Source organism: Notamacropus eugenii, chromosome 1 (genome assembly GCF_028372415.1).
Source record: "Notamacropus eugenii isolate mMacEug1 chromosome 1, mMacEug1.pri_v2, whole genome shotgun sequence".
In the NCBI taxonomy this organism is placed as follows: Eukaryota; Metazoa; Chordata; class Mammalia; order Diprotodontia; family Macropodidae; genus Notamacropus; species Notamacropus eugenii.
Window position 1 is genome coordinate 25,885,149 of NC_092872.1, and position 12,809 is coordinate 25,897,957.

The following is a 12,809-nucleotide window of genomic DNA, read 5'->3' on the forward strand; positions in this document are numbered from 1 at the left end:
ACGTATATGTGTGTATGTATGTTTGTGTGTGTGTGTGTATACATATATACATATATATATTATAGTTTTCACTATGTTAAAAACGTTTTATTCCTCCAGCAGCTCTGGGAGGTAGGTGCTATTATGTCTTTTTATATATAAAGAAGCCTGATTGAATTCCCTAATATACCAGAATTATAATGAAGCTTAAGAACAAAATTTTGACAAGATTGAATCCAGATTTATAATCTCTAATGATTATAGTTAAATCTCATTTTTTTGCAAGAGCGCACTGTTTTCAATTAGTTCATGATCAAAAATTCATCCCCAATTGATAAGTGGTCAAAGGATATGAACAGGCAGTTTTCAGAGGAAGAAATTAAAGATATATAAAGTCATATGAAAAAATGCTCTAAATCACTATTGATTAGAGAGATGCAAATCAAAACAACTCTGAGGTACCACATCACCCCTATCAGATTGGCTAACATGACAAAACAGGAAGATGATAAATGCTGGAGAAGATGTGGGAGAGTTGGAACACTAATAATACATTGCTGGTGGAGCTGTGAGCTGATCCAACCATTCTGGAGAGCAATTTGGAACTATGCCCAAAGGGCTACAAAAATATGCACACCCTTTGACCCAGCAATACCGCTTCTAGGACTGTATCCCCAAGAGATCATAAAAATGGCAAAGGGTCCCACATGTACAAAAATGTTTATAGCAGCACTCTTTGTGGTGGCCAAAAACTGGAAAACAAGGGGATGCCCATCAACTGGGGAATGACTAAACAAGCTGTGGTATGTGAATGTAATGGAATACTACTGTGCTATAATAAATGATGAACAGGAAGACTTCAGAGAGGACTGGAAAGACTTACATGATCTGCTGCTGACCGAAAGGAGCAAAACCAGAAGAACTTTGTGCACAGCAACAACCACAGTGTGCAAGGAATTTTTCTGGTAGACTTGGAATTTCATTGCAATGCAAGGACTTCAAAAAATTCCCAATGGTCATATCCAGAGAAAGAACTATGGAATTCAATCACAGAATGTAGCAGATCATTTTCTTTTGTATTACGTTTTAGTTTGTCATATGATTTCTCCCATTCATTTTAATTCTTCTTATACAACATGACAATGATGAAAATGTATTTAATTGGAATATATGTGTAGAACCTATATAAAATTGTATGCTGTCTTGGGGAGGGAGGGGAAAAAAATCTAAGTTATATGGTAGTGATTGTAGAACACTGAAAATAAATAAAATTAATAAATTTTTAAAAATCGTGATGGTTTTCTCAAGCTCTCCATAACTATTTCTTTAAATCACCCAAAGAGCCAAAAAAAAATACATTCATTTTCCTAACTTAACCCTACCACTATATATCTTACTAGGAACTTGATAAAGGGCACACTGGGGTCATCTCCAATCATATCTTACCACTGGACCCTGATGGCTCCAGAGAAGAGAGTGAGGCTGCTGACTCTGCACAGTCTTCCCTCACTTAAATTCAATTAACTTGACAAGTCATGGAACCACCTTCCCAATGTCATGGTCCTCTTCCAGAACAAAGGACAAGCAACAACCAAACCTGGGAAACATCTCTTATTACCCTGAAGCTTTTTGGTTGTCACGCCCATGGGAAAAGCTATTTACTATTTTTTTTTACAAAGGCTTTTAGCATAATTGCTTAATTAGACCAAAGAAATAATCTTTTCTCTATCAATCAGCTAATGAATATGTATTTGCTAAACTTCCACTTAAAACTTCAAAGTCTTAAGAAATATCTTTTGTGATTTTATATTGATTGAGGAAGGGAGAAATGCAGCACAAATCTTAGAAGCTTCCCAATCATGCATCTGCAAAGACAAATTACATTACAATAAAATTTCATTATAATACCCTGGAATTTCATAGTCAGCTTTTTTCTTTGAGAAATGGCACTACTAAAATCACTGATGGTACCACGTTATGAAGGCTATGCTTATTAAATTCTGATATACCCATTAAAAATTCAGTCTTTTTACTTTATCCTCATACCTTATATACATAAAAAAAATGTAAAGACATTTCTAAAGGAAGAGAAACTATGCTTTATAAATAAATGAATTTCTCAAAACCAAAGCTATTCCTATCATAAAGAGAGTTCTCTGATGAACCAAGATCATAGTTGAAGAACAAGTGACTATCTTGAACCTGAAACATTAAACATTAAATAACATTAAACATGAAACATTAAATAAAAAACTTCAGTTCATGTAAAGGGCAAAATTCACTCTCATTCTTCAGATAATTTTTTTCTACTTTTAATCAGCTATCACATCACAAAGCAAAATGGCTGAGTCAAAAGAATTCTGGATTTGGAATCAGAGGATTTGGGCTTAAATGCTTCCTTTTCTACTTACTGTGTGAAGGAGCAATTTACTTAATCTCTCTGAATCTCATTTTTCTCTTATGTTAAATGAGAGGTTGAACTCATGACCTCTTAAGGTACCTTTCAGCTCTAAACTGATTTCTCATCTGATTTTTCAAGACTTTTATGAGCTAAAAGTATATTTGTTGCGAAAATTCAGAATCTTAAAGATGAGATATGAGTTCTGTCCAAAAATGATGTGTAGAAACAACCACCATTTTAGAGAGATAAAGAAAAAAAAAAGTTTAGTGTGTGGTCTGAGACAGCCAAAAACTTTTTAAAATTGCAGTGTTATTTTAATTTTTCAGTGTGTTGTAATAATCTAAACATTGCCAACTATAATGCATAAAATAAAACACAGCAAACATTATAATACAGCTTATGACAATATTTACCTGACTTGTAAATCAATATAGATATCATAAAAACAAGTTTCAAGTATAAATTTTTTTCCTATCTTAAGGAATAAAGAAACCAAGTGAATTACATATGAAGTGAAGAGTACTGAAGAGTTTTATGATTATAAGTAAAACTTTTGATATCTCAAAACCTTGATAATATTGAAGGTAATCATAAGAAAAGTTCTAAAGAAATTAACAATTCATAATTCCAATTTCATATGAGAATGTAGATTCTATTTCTCAAAGATATTAAAAGTATATTTAATGCAAAATGTAAATATGACAGCAAAGCAAACTAAGCACTTACCGAAGTTTACTTTAAACAATACCTGATTACACCAAGCTCATATTTTAGAACTTACAAAAAAAGTAATGTATTTTAAGAGACTGTTTTCATATTAATTTATTATGTTTTTTAACTGATTAACAAAATGACAAACCAGAGAGTTCAAAGAGAAAAACATAACAGTAGTCATAATCTGTCATACTTTGACGCAGAATTTTACATTCAACATCTTTTCAGTCACCCAGGTTTGCAATCTTGGTCATCCTTCTCTCCTTACTCTCCGTATACCCCTTTATTTAGTATTCTTCACATCACATATCCAATCAGTTTCCAAATCTCTGCCATTTTATCTCCATGATACATCTCACATCCATCCTTTTCTCTCTACTCACACAGTCACCATACTAACCTAGGCCCCATATCACTTCTTACTTGAACAATCAAAATACTCTTCAAATGGATCTCTTTATCTTAAATACCTCCCTACTCCAATCTATCCTTCACAAAGCTGCAGTAACTTTCCTAAAAATACAGATCTGACCATGTTACTCCCCTACTCAAAAAATCCCATTACCTCCTTCTAGCATTTGGACCAAATACAAAATCCACTGCATTCCTTTCGCAACCTCCAAGTTACCAATCTCACAATATAAGATATTACTTTTCTCTTTAAATACTCTCAGTCCAGCTAACCTGGTCTTCCTGCACCACACACTCCCATATCCATGCCTTTAAACAGGCTGTCCCCATATTTTGAATGCATTTTCTTTTCATCTATACTTCTTAAAATCCCTAGTGCCTTTTTGTAGTTCACCTAGAACTTTTCATTATCCTCCTGACCCCAATGCTGGTGCCATCACCTCCAAAATTATTTTGTATTTATTTTTAATATTTTCTATAGTCATATCTTCTAATAGAATACAACCTCAATGAGAACAGGGAATGTTTCATTTTTGTCTTTGGATCTCCAAAGACACTTGGCACAGTGCCTGGAACATAGGTATTTAATAAACAGAGATACAATATGCACATATAGGAGTATATACAAAATATGTAAAAAAAGGAGATCATTTTAGAGGTAAGGCACTAACAGTTTAGAAAAAGGGTAGATCAGATAAATCCCCTTGTAGAAAGTGGTGCTTAAACTTATCTTGGAGGTAAGGAACGAATGCATTCTAGGAATGAGAGGCAGCTTATGAAAGGCACAGAGATGAAAGACAGAAAGCTGTGTGTGAGGAATAGAAAGTCAGTTTGACCGGACAGACCATGTGAAGAAGAGGAAGGTATGGAAAGTGTGATTTAATGACTTCTGATCTAGCCTACAAGCAAGGAACTGACTACAAACAGATCTAAATTTTTTATGGTTCTGTAGACCACTCTGAAATTTAAGTTTCTCAAAGTCTCACTTCTAAGAGTCCTTCTTCTTGGAAGTAGTATCTAAAAACTTTGCCCCAAGCCAGGGAAATTTTCTTCAGTACTGGATTTGCAGTAATAATCTAAACTTTCTGCAAAGATAAAATATTACTAATTCTATGAACTCCATAGCTCTTTGGAAATACTAAGTTTGAGGATTTTTTTTTAATATTCTGAGTCTAAATTTCAAATATGTCCTAGATGTTTCTATATGTTTGACTCATGTGAAAGTCTGCTATACTTTCAAATACTAAGCAGAAAGCAAGGAATGCTAAAAATAAAAGATAAAGTGTAATCAAATGATATTTATCTAATGAGTTATTACCACAAAATCATACTATTTATTCATAATACTGATTCAGGGGTATATCTTTTCAAAACAGATTATCATAAGCTACTACCACTAAAGCAAACAGATGAACTAAACAGTCAATTCAAATTGCTTGTACTGTTAAAAAGATCCTCAAATTCTAATTAAAAATTAATCAATCAGCATTTACTAAATACCTACTATGTTCCAGGCACTGTGCTAAAAAAAAACTAGGGATACAAAAAGAGGTAAAGACAATCCTTTCCCTCAAAGAGCTCGCAATCTAATGTTGAAGAAAACAGACAAACATACACAAACAAGCTATGTACAGGATAAAAAGGAAATAATTAACATAGGTAAGGCACTAGAATTAAGAAGGGTTGGAAAAGGCTTCCTGTATAGGAGGTGGGATATTAGTTGGGACTTAAAAGAAGCCAGCAAAGTCGGTACCTGAAACAGAAGAAAGAGAACATTCCAAGCATTCCAATCAGCAGGTAAAAAAACCTAGAGCCTAGAAATAGGAACAGCCAAGAGGCCATGTCTCTAGATCGAAGAGTACATGTAGGAAAAGCAGAAAGGAAGGAGGGGACAAGGATATAAATGGCTTTTAATGCCCAAATGGATATTTTGTATTTGATCCTGAAGGCAACAGAGAACTACTAAAGTTTAAGGAAAGGATAGGGGTTGGGGTGGGCGGGAGAGGTATATGACATAATCAGACCTGCAATTTTAGGAAAAATCACTTTAGGGGCTGAATGCAGGAGAGATTTATGGCAGGCAGACCCATCAGTAGGATATTGCAGTAGTCCAAGTATGGCATGTTAAGGACCTGTACCAGGGTAGTGGCAGTGGCAGAAGACAGAAAGGGGCATATTTGAGAAATGTTACTTAAGTGCTATCAGGCCTTAGCAACAGATTGGATGCATCAGGTAAGAGATAATGCCCAGGTTGTGTGCCTGAGGAATTAGATGGTATTGCCATTAGGGAAGGTAGGAGAGGGGGAAAGATAATGAGTTCTGTTTTGGATGTGTTGAGTTTAAGACGACTACTGGATATCCAGTCCAAGATATCTAAAAGGCAGCTGGAGATGCAAGTTTGGAGGTCAGCAGAAACACTGGGGAATTACAATAAAAATAGCATTTAATATTTTTCAAACACTAATACCAACCTTTTGCAACTCCTTTATTCTAGCATCTTTGACCTGCAAAATTTCTAACACTTTTCTATCCTTGGCTTCAGCTTTAGTTTTTTCTCTAGAAACAAAAAAATATATATTATTAGTCATAATTTTCAGTTAATCATTCAAATTTGTCATGTCTTCATAATGAATGTCATTTTAAAGTACACCAAATTAAATTATCTGAAGCTGACAGCCCTTACAGGATTAATCAGAGACCATATGGCAAGTGACAGCAAATTACAACTGTAAATAACTGAGACAGCTTCATTCTACAAGAACCAGTTGAGCTACTAGGCTTGAGTACCCAATAAAAGAGAACCAAAATGATATTTAACATTTTTATCCAACTTATCCAAGTTCTTCAACGTTTGGTGCCAGGCTCTCAATAAACTTGGAAGAAGTAAGGGAAGGAAGGAAGGAAGGAAAGAAAGATTAACCACAATAGCAGCGGCTATGAAAGTAGCAATTAATTTGAAGTATGCAAAAGATGGTAAGCATGAAACACTTCAACTAAAATACAGCTAGAATATTATAAATAAATATAGAATATTATAAAGCTACAGCCATTTGTGACTTTTAATCACAGTTATTCCTCATATTGTCAAACACAACCTTAAAAGACAGAATAAGTTTTAATGTTTTATGATTGAATAAACACAAGTCTAGTTTGTCTAAAACTCTGTGGAATGACTTTTTTTCTATTCTTTTTTCTTGGCTACTTGGGAATGGTAATAGGGCAACTTAACTATTTAATGTGAGTTTTCTAAAAATAAATGCCCAGTCACGATTCAAGGTTTTCACTAAAATTCACTTGAAGAACCATGAAAGCTAAAGACAAAAGGTCTAAAACTAAATACAAGCTCTTGTTTAACAAAAAAATCATTTTTTTAAAAAAATTGTTTCTTTCTTTGAATTATTTTATTTTAGTGACTGTAAAAGAATGTAACAATCTTCTTTAAAAGTCATTAAATCATAATTCATGCTTCATATTTTTTCCAATTTTGGTAAAGGTTAAAAAATATCTTCTAATAAAACTTTATGGTGTTCACTTACAGAATTGTTCTGCATTCAATGTCTAATAGTTAATAAAGTTTAGAAGTGACCACTTTTATTCTAGAGACTGTTAAAGACAAAGAATGGAAATCTGGACATAGTCTGACATGCATCCTAAATTTGGAGAAAGTAGATTTCAAAAGGTTCACAGTAGTGATAAGTAAGATCCTCTGGATTAAATGCTATTGAGGAAGTCAGCCTAGTGGAATAAACCATACTCAAGAATAAAATCCTTTAGGCACAAAGGAAAATGATTCCAGTGAGAAGGAAAGAAGGGATCTGTCTGAAGAGATTAATGCAAATGCACAAGTAACTCACCCACCAACTTAGATTTTTAAATCAAATGTAAAGGTCAAAGTTAGACTAGGTAAGAGAGGATGAAAATAAGGGCACGGGAGGCTTCTGGAAGAAAAGCTCAAGGTCAGAAAGAGCTGAGATGGATGATAAAAGCGAAGGACAATAACATTATTTTGTTGCTATTTTGTTCTGCTTTAACTATACTGGAGAAAAACAGAATCAAAGAAGAGATGGAACCTTTGCTTAGGGTGGATAGGACAATGATAACTGACCAGAAATAAAAGCAGAATTACTCAACTCTTCTTTTGCTTCTAATTTCTGTCAAGGAGAATGACCTTTTTTGTACTGGAAATAACAAGATAAAAATGACTAATAGTGAGTTGAAGCCAAAAATAAAAAAGTAGAAAGTGAACGCACATCTGTCCTTAATGAATTCAAGTCACAATCCTAAGCTCCTGAAAGAATTGGAGGTAAATTTTGAGCCACTGTGTGGGTGATAGTCGACAGATGATAGAAAATGAGACAGGTACCCCAAGATTAGAGGAGGGAAAATATTTTCATGATTCTCAAAAAGGCACAAAGCACAATCAGCAAACTATAGATCAATAAGGTTAACTTAAATTCCTATGAAAACTATAGACTAATGAAGAATGAAATGAGCAGAACCAGGAGAAGAATTTAAACAATCACAATCCTATAAAAAACAAATAGCCAATCATGGCTCAGAGGCCCTAGGATGAAATATACTTATCCATAACAGAGAGAGGTAACAGATTTAAGAGGGTGTGTGTATGAGGGTGTGTGATTATGTGTGTGTTTCTCGCATATGTCTGTGTACACAACCACAAGGGGAGTTTGTTTTACTTGATCATGTATATTTGTTATAAAAAATTTGTGGAGTTTTTCTTTTTTTTTTTCAATGGGGCAGGGGTGGGGGTTAAGAAGTAGAGAAAAACAGGTATCTGGATGTTTGTCTTTTTTTTTTTTTTTTAATAGAAAAATGGGAGGATGAAATTTGCATATATTTTTAGGTGAGGTCACTGTACTATTAGTTTGGCAGCTAGGTGGTGCAGTGGATATAGAGTGCTGGGTTTGGAGCCAGGAAAACTCATCTTCCTCAGTTCAAATCTGGCCTCAGACTCTTACTAGCTGTGTGACCCTGGGAAAGTCACTTCACCCTGTCTGCCTCAGTTTCCTCATCTGTAAAATGAGCTGGAGAAGGAAATAGATAACCACTCCAGTATCTCTGTTAAGCCTAAAAGGCATCACAAATAGTCAGACACAAATGTAAAATCACTGAACAACAAATTATTAGCTTTACTAAACTTTTATTTCATTATAAAAGACCACACACAAAGTAGAAACATTCTGTAAATGTATGCAATGTAAAAACAAAACTTTAATAAAACTGAAAGCAATCTCTTAAAAAAAGTTTATACAACAAATCAATAAAGAGAGGTTTGACAAACATCAAACAACAAAATTAGGACTTTATCAAGAGCAGAACATGCCAGCCTAACCTCATTTCCTTTTTTAAGAATTACCAATCTAACAGTTGAAAAAAATACTTCAGATACAATTTCTCTAAGTATTTCCCATACTTCTAATAAAGTATGTCATGCTACTCTTGCAATGACGATAGAATAGTACGGATTAGATAGCAATACAATTAGCCACATTCAGAACTGGCTGAACAGCCAAACTAAGAGTTTAATCTTAACGTGGTATGAGGTTCTTCAGTGGAAGCCTGGGGTTCAATGACTTATGTGAGGGCACAGATGGCATGCTCATCAAATCTGCGAATGACACAAAGCTGAAAGAGACAGCTAACAAAATGAAGGACAGAATCAAGATTCAAAAGAATCTTGATAGGCACGATAATAAGATAAAATTCAATAAAGATAAATGTAAAATCTTAAGATCAGGCACCAAAGATCAATTTCACAAGTACAAGGGCAGCTTGGTGATGGAGCAGACAGCATCCCAGGTCTGGAATGAGGAAATCCTGAGTTCAAATTCTGTCTCAAACATTTACCAGCTGTGACCCTGGGCAATAAGTAACCCCATTTCTCTCAATTTCCTCATCCGTAAAATGAGTTGGAAAAGGAAAAGACAAACCACTCCAGCATCTTTGCCAAAACCCTAAATGAGGTTACAAAGAGTCAGGCACATCCAAAACAACTGAACGACAAAGAGTAGAAGGGACAAAGAGGTTTCAGAGGTTTCCCTTCCTCTCCCTCAAGGAGTTTAAGGAGGGGCTATATTACTATTTGTCAGGTACATTATGATGGAGATAATTCTTTTTATATATGTATATATGAGTGTATATGTACATATATACATATACATACATATATATACACATACACACATATATGCTGGCTGTTGAGGTCCCTCCGTTCTCAAATTCATGATTCCATAATCTTTCCTGATGTGCCACCAAGAAAATTCTATCATCCCCTTACATTGTTCATGCCATCATCAGAGATGCCTTTTCTCCCTCGCCTTACCATCTCTGGGCCTCCCAGAACCCATCTAGGTTGTTTGTCATGTCATTTGACTTGGATAAGATGAAAGTCCTTCCATTGAGATGAGTCTCTCCTGCCACTGTCTCCCAAGTTCCTCCAGGCTTCATCCGCTCCCCTGCCTCCACACATAGTACACTTATGGCACTGTCATCTTCCCTACCAATATGACCTAGGATGCCTAGGACTTTCTATCTGCTTTGTTGAGCCTTTAAGTCTCTGCCATGCAACTGAACTAATTTTTATGTGTTGTCATCCCACAATTAGTGTGTGAGCTCCCTAACTTTTTTTTTATTTGTTAGCTTTACACATAGTAAGCACTTAATAAATGCTTTTTCCTTTACTCATTCATTGCATGTATCTTCTACTAGGGTAGCATCAGGAAAAGCTATTCAACTCTGACCAGCTAGTTACCTTATCTGTACAAGGAAGTAGCTGGATTAGAAGACCTTCAGTCAGCACTTTACACTACTACTACATTGTGGGGCCTCTATTATTAACAATAACAAATTAGGCTTGAATATGGCATAACAATTCAATTATAATTTTAAAAAATGGACTCATTTATGTGGGCTCTGGTGCCACAGGAGCAAAATGTCTTCTCCAGCTTATATTCACACTATTTTCTTGTGCCAGCAATATATACCACTAGTTCTGAGTTTAGCTATGGTTTAGCTATACCCCGATCCTCCAGCAACTTCAACCTCTGATTTAAAGATAATTTATTATACATACAGTGGCAGATGCAGTAGAGTAACAGACAGAAAAGCTAACTTCAAGGTTTATACAAGGTTCTCACAGTATTCTAGCCCTGAAAAACGACAACATATTTTACCTTAGTTTCATTCTGGCTAAAATTCTTATCATTCTGGATTTTTATATGAATTCCCTTTGCCATGTAACCAGCTGGCCTGGTCTGCTACTCTTGAGAATCTAATTCTTCAGTCCCCAGTAAGATGTACTAGATGTCAGAAGTCTAGGACTTGCTCTCTATGATCATCTAACTTAGTCATCTAAAAATACTTCATTCTGACTCACTGAAAATGGCCTATCTTGCTCCCCAAAACATTCAGATAGAAAGAATTCTTCCCTATAGAAGACCATTTGAAGTCCCATGGACATTAAAGCTACCACTCCACAGTTTCACATCACGATGTCTCCCTCATTCTACCTAGAGGTTTCTACACTCTCTAGAAGATAAAATTAATCTTTATTGCTATCATGTCTTTTATTAAATATAGAATGAGCTAAGAGGAAGATGACAATGGGTAGTGTTACCACACAAAGTTATACTTATAGTCAGTACTGGAGGAAGGAGAGAGTACATCACAAATCTTTCTAGACAGACAGATCTTCATTTTGGCTTGGTGACTCAAAAAGTGATATGGTGAGGTTTTTAAAATCTATAATATTGAGGTCTCCCAAGAAACAAACAAACAAAAAAAAGGAGGCTACATGGACCTGAGAACCATCATGTTGTTTCTCAGCTAAAGTAAGATAATTTTTGTAAATAAGGTGATGCACCTCAAACATGGGGGACTTCAGTCAAGATGGCAGTCTCCCATGTAAAGAAGAGGGGACAGTGAGGAAAGAGCAAGTCACACCACAAAGCCTACCCAGTGAGAGTGGACAGACATAGCTCTAACAAATAAGATTCTCTCCTTTTGTATTTGGGAGAAGGGCAAGTTCTGCTTAGCCAAACTATGACTTCCACAGTGACACCTACTGGTTACATTTTGAAAGCTAACATTCTACCTACCAGTATTACTACACAGCAACAAGTCTTAAGAGTACAACCACCTCTAAGGAGAAGCACCCCCAAAAAAGTTACACAGAGATCAAATTAAAGGTTTATGGTAGGTGTGAACAGGATTCAATATATAACAAAGAACCTCAAAGACTACCAGCAAAATAGGTCATCAAGGATACTTATTAATATAAGCTAGTCTTATTGCAGGTGCTGTCTTTGCTTTTGTATTTGTTTCTTCAGTACTTAACACAGTGCTTGGCACTGGATAAGCACTTAATAAATACATGTTGACTGATTGATCCTAGAAAGAACTTCTCATACTATGAAATTAAGAATAATGTATGTGCACAAACGTTGTTTTCCTACAGCAGAGTGAAAGATTAACTTTCCCCTTTTGTCTCTGTATTCCATCCAACACATGGTTGTTGAGTTCGCCTGAGCATGCTGTGAGAGCCCGAGGCTCTTCAGAAGATTTCCCTTCTGGAAAAACAAATTAAAAATTAACTGGAAACTAAATCACCCAATCTTCAAAAATAAATGAGTAAAAGAACAAATCAAAGAAACAATAAATAATTTCATTAAAGAGAATGACAACAATAAAACAATATAGCAAAATTTATGAGATGCAATCAAAGCAGTACTTAGGGCAAAATACACATCTCATTGTGTATTTACATCAACAAAATGGAGAAAGGGCAGATCAATGAACTGGGTGTGCAACCAGAAAAACTAGAAAAAGGGTCAAATAAGGAACAAGAGGGTAAGAGAAGAAGATAGAGTAACAGGGATTGGGTGAAAAGAGAGGCTGAGAAGGAAAACAGTGAGTAAAACTATGATGGAGGGAAATTCACAAATACATTTATAATTTTGAACGTGAATGGGAAATGAATTGGAGAATGGCTGAACAAGCTGTATATGACTGTGATGAAATACTATTGCGCTATAACAAATGATGAGCTTAATCATTTTAGAAACACATGGAAAGATCTGCATGAAATAAAGATGAGTAAAATGAGCAGAACCAGGAGAACACTGCATACAGTAACAGCAACATTGTTTTAAGAATGACTCTGAGGAAGATGGCGGAGTAGAAAGACGCACATACACATAGCTCCGAACCCACAACCCACAGAACGGCTAGAGGGGACCAACACACGGTGAATTCTGCACCCAGAGGCCACGGAATATTGGAGCGA

General features: G+C 35.2%; 1 protein-coding gene across 1 annotated transcript in view; it reads right to left on the minus strand.

Moving 5' to 3' along the window:
- The window catches only part of CNTLN (centlein), a 438,525-nt gene that overhangs the window by 317,158 nt on the left and 108,558 nt on the right, over positions 1-12,809 (minus strand). Inside the window, exon 4 of the mRNA XM_072600808.1 lies at positions 5,977-6,061. Coding sequence (XP_072456909.1) covers positions 5,977-6,061 — 85 coding nt within the window. The remainder of the gene's footprint in view (positions 1-5,976; positions 6,062-12,809) is intronic.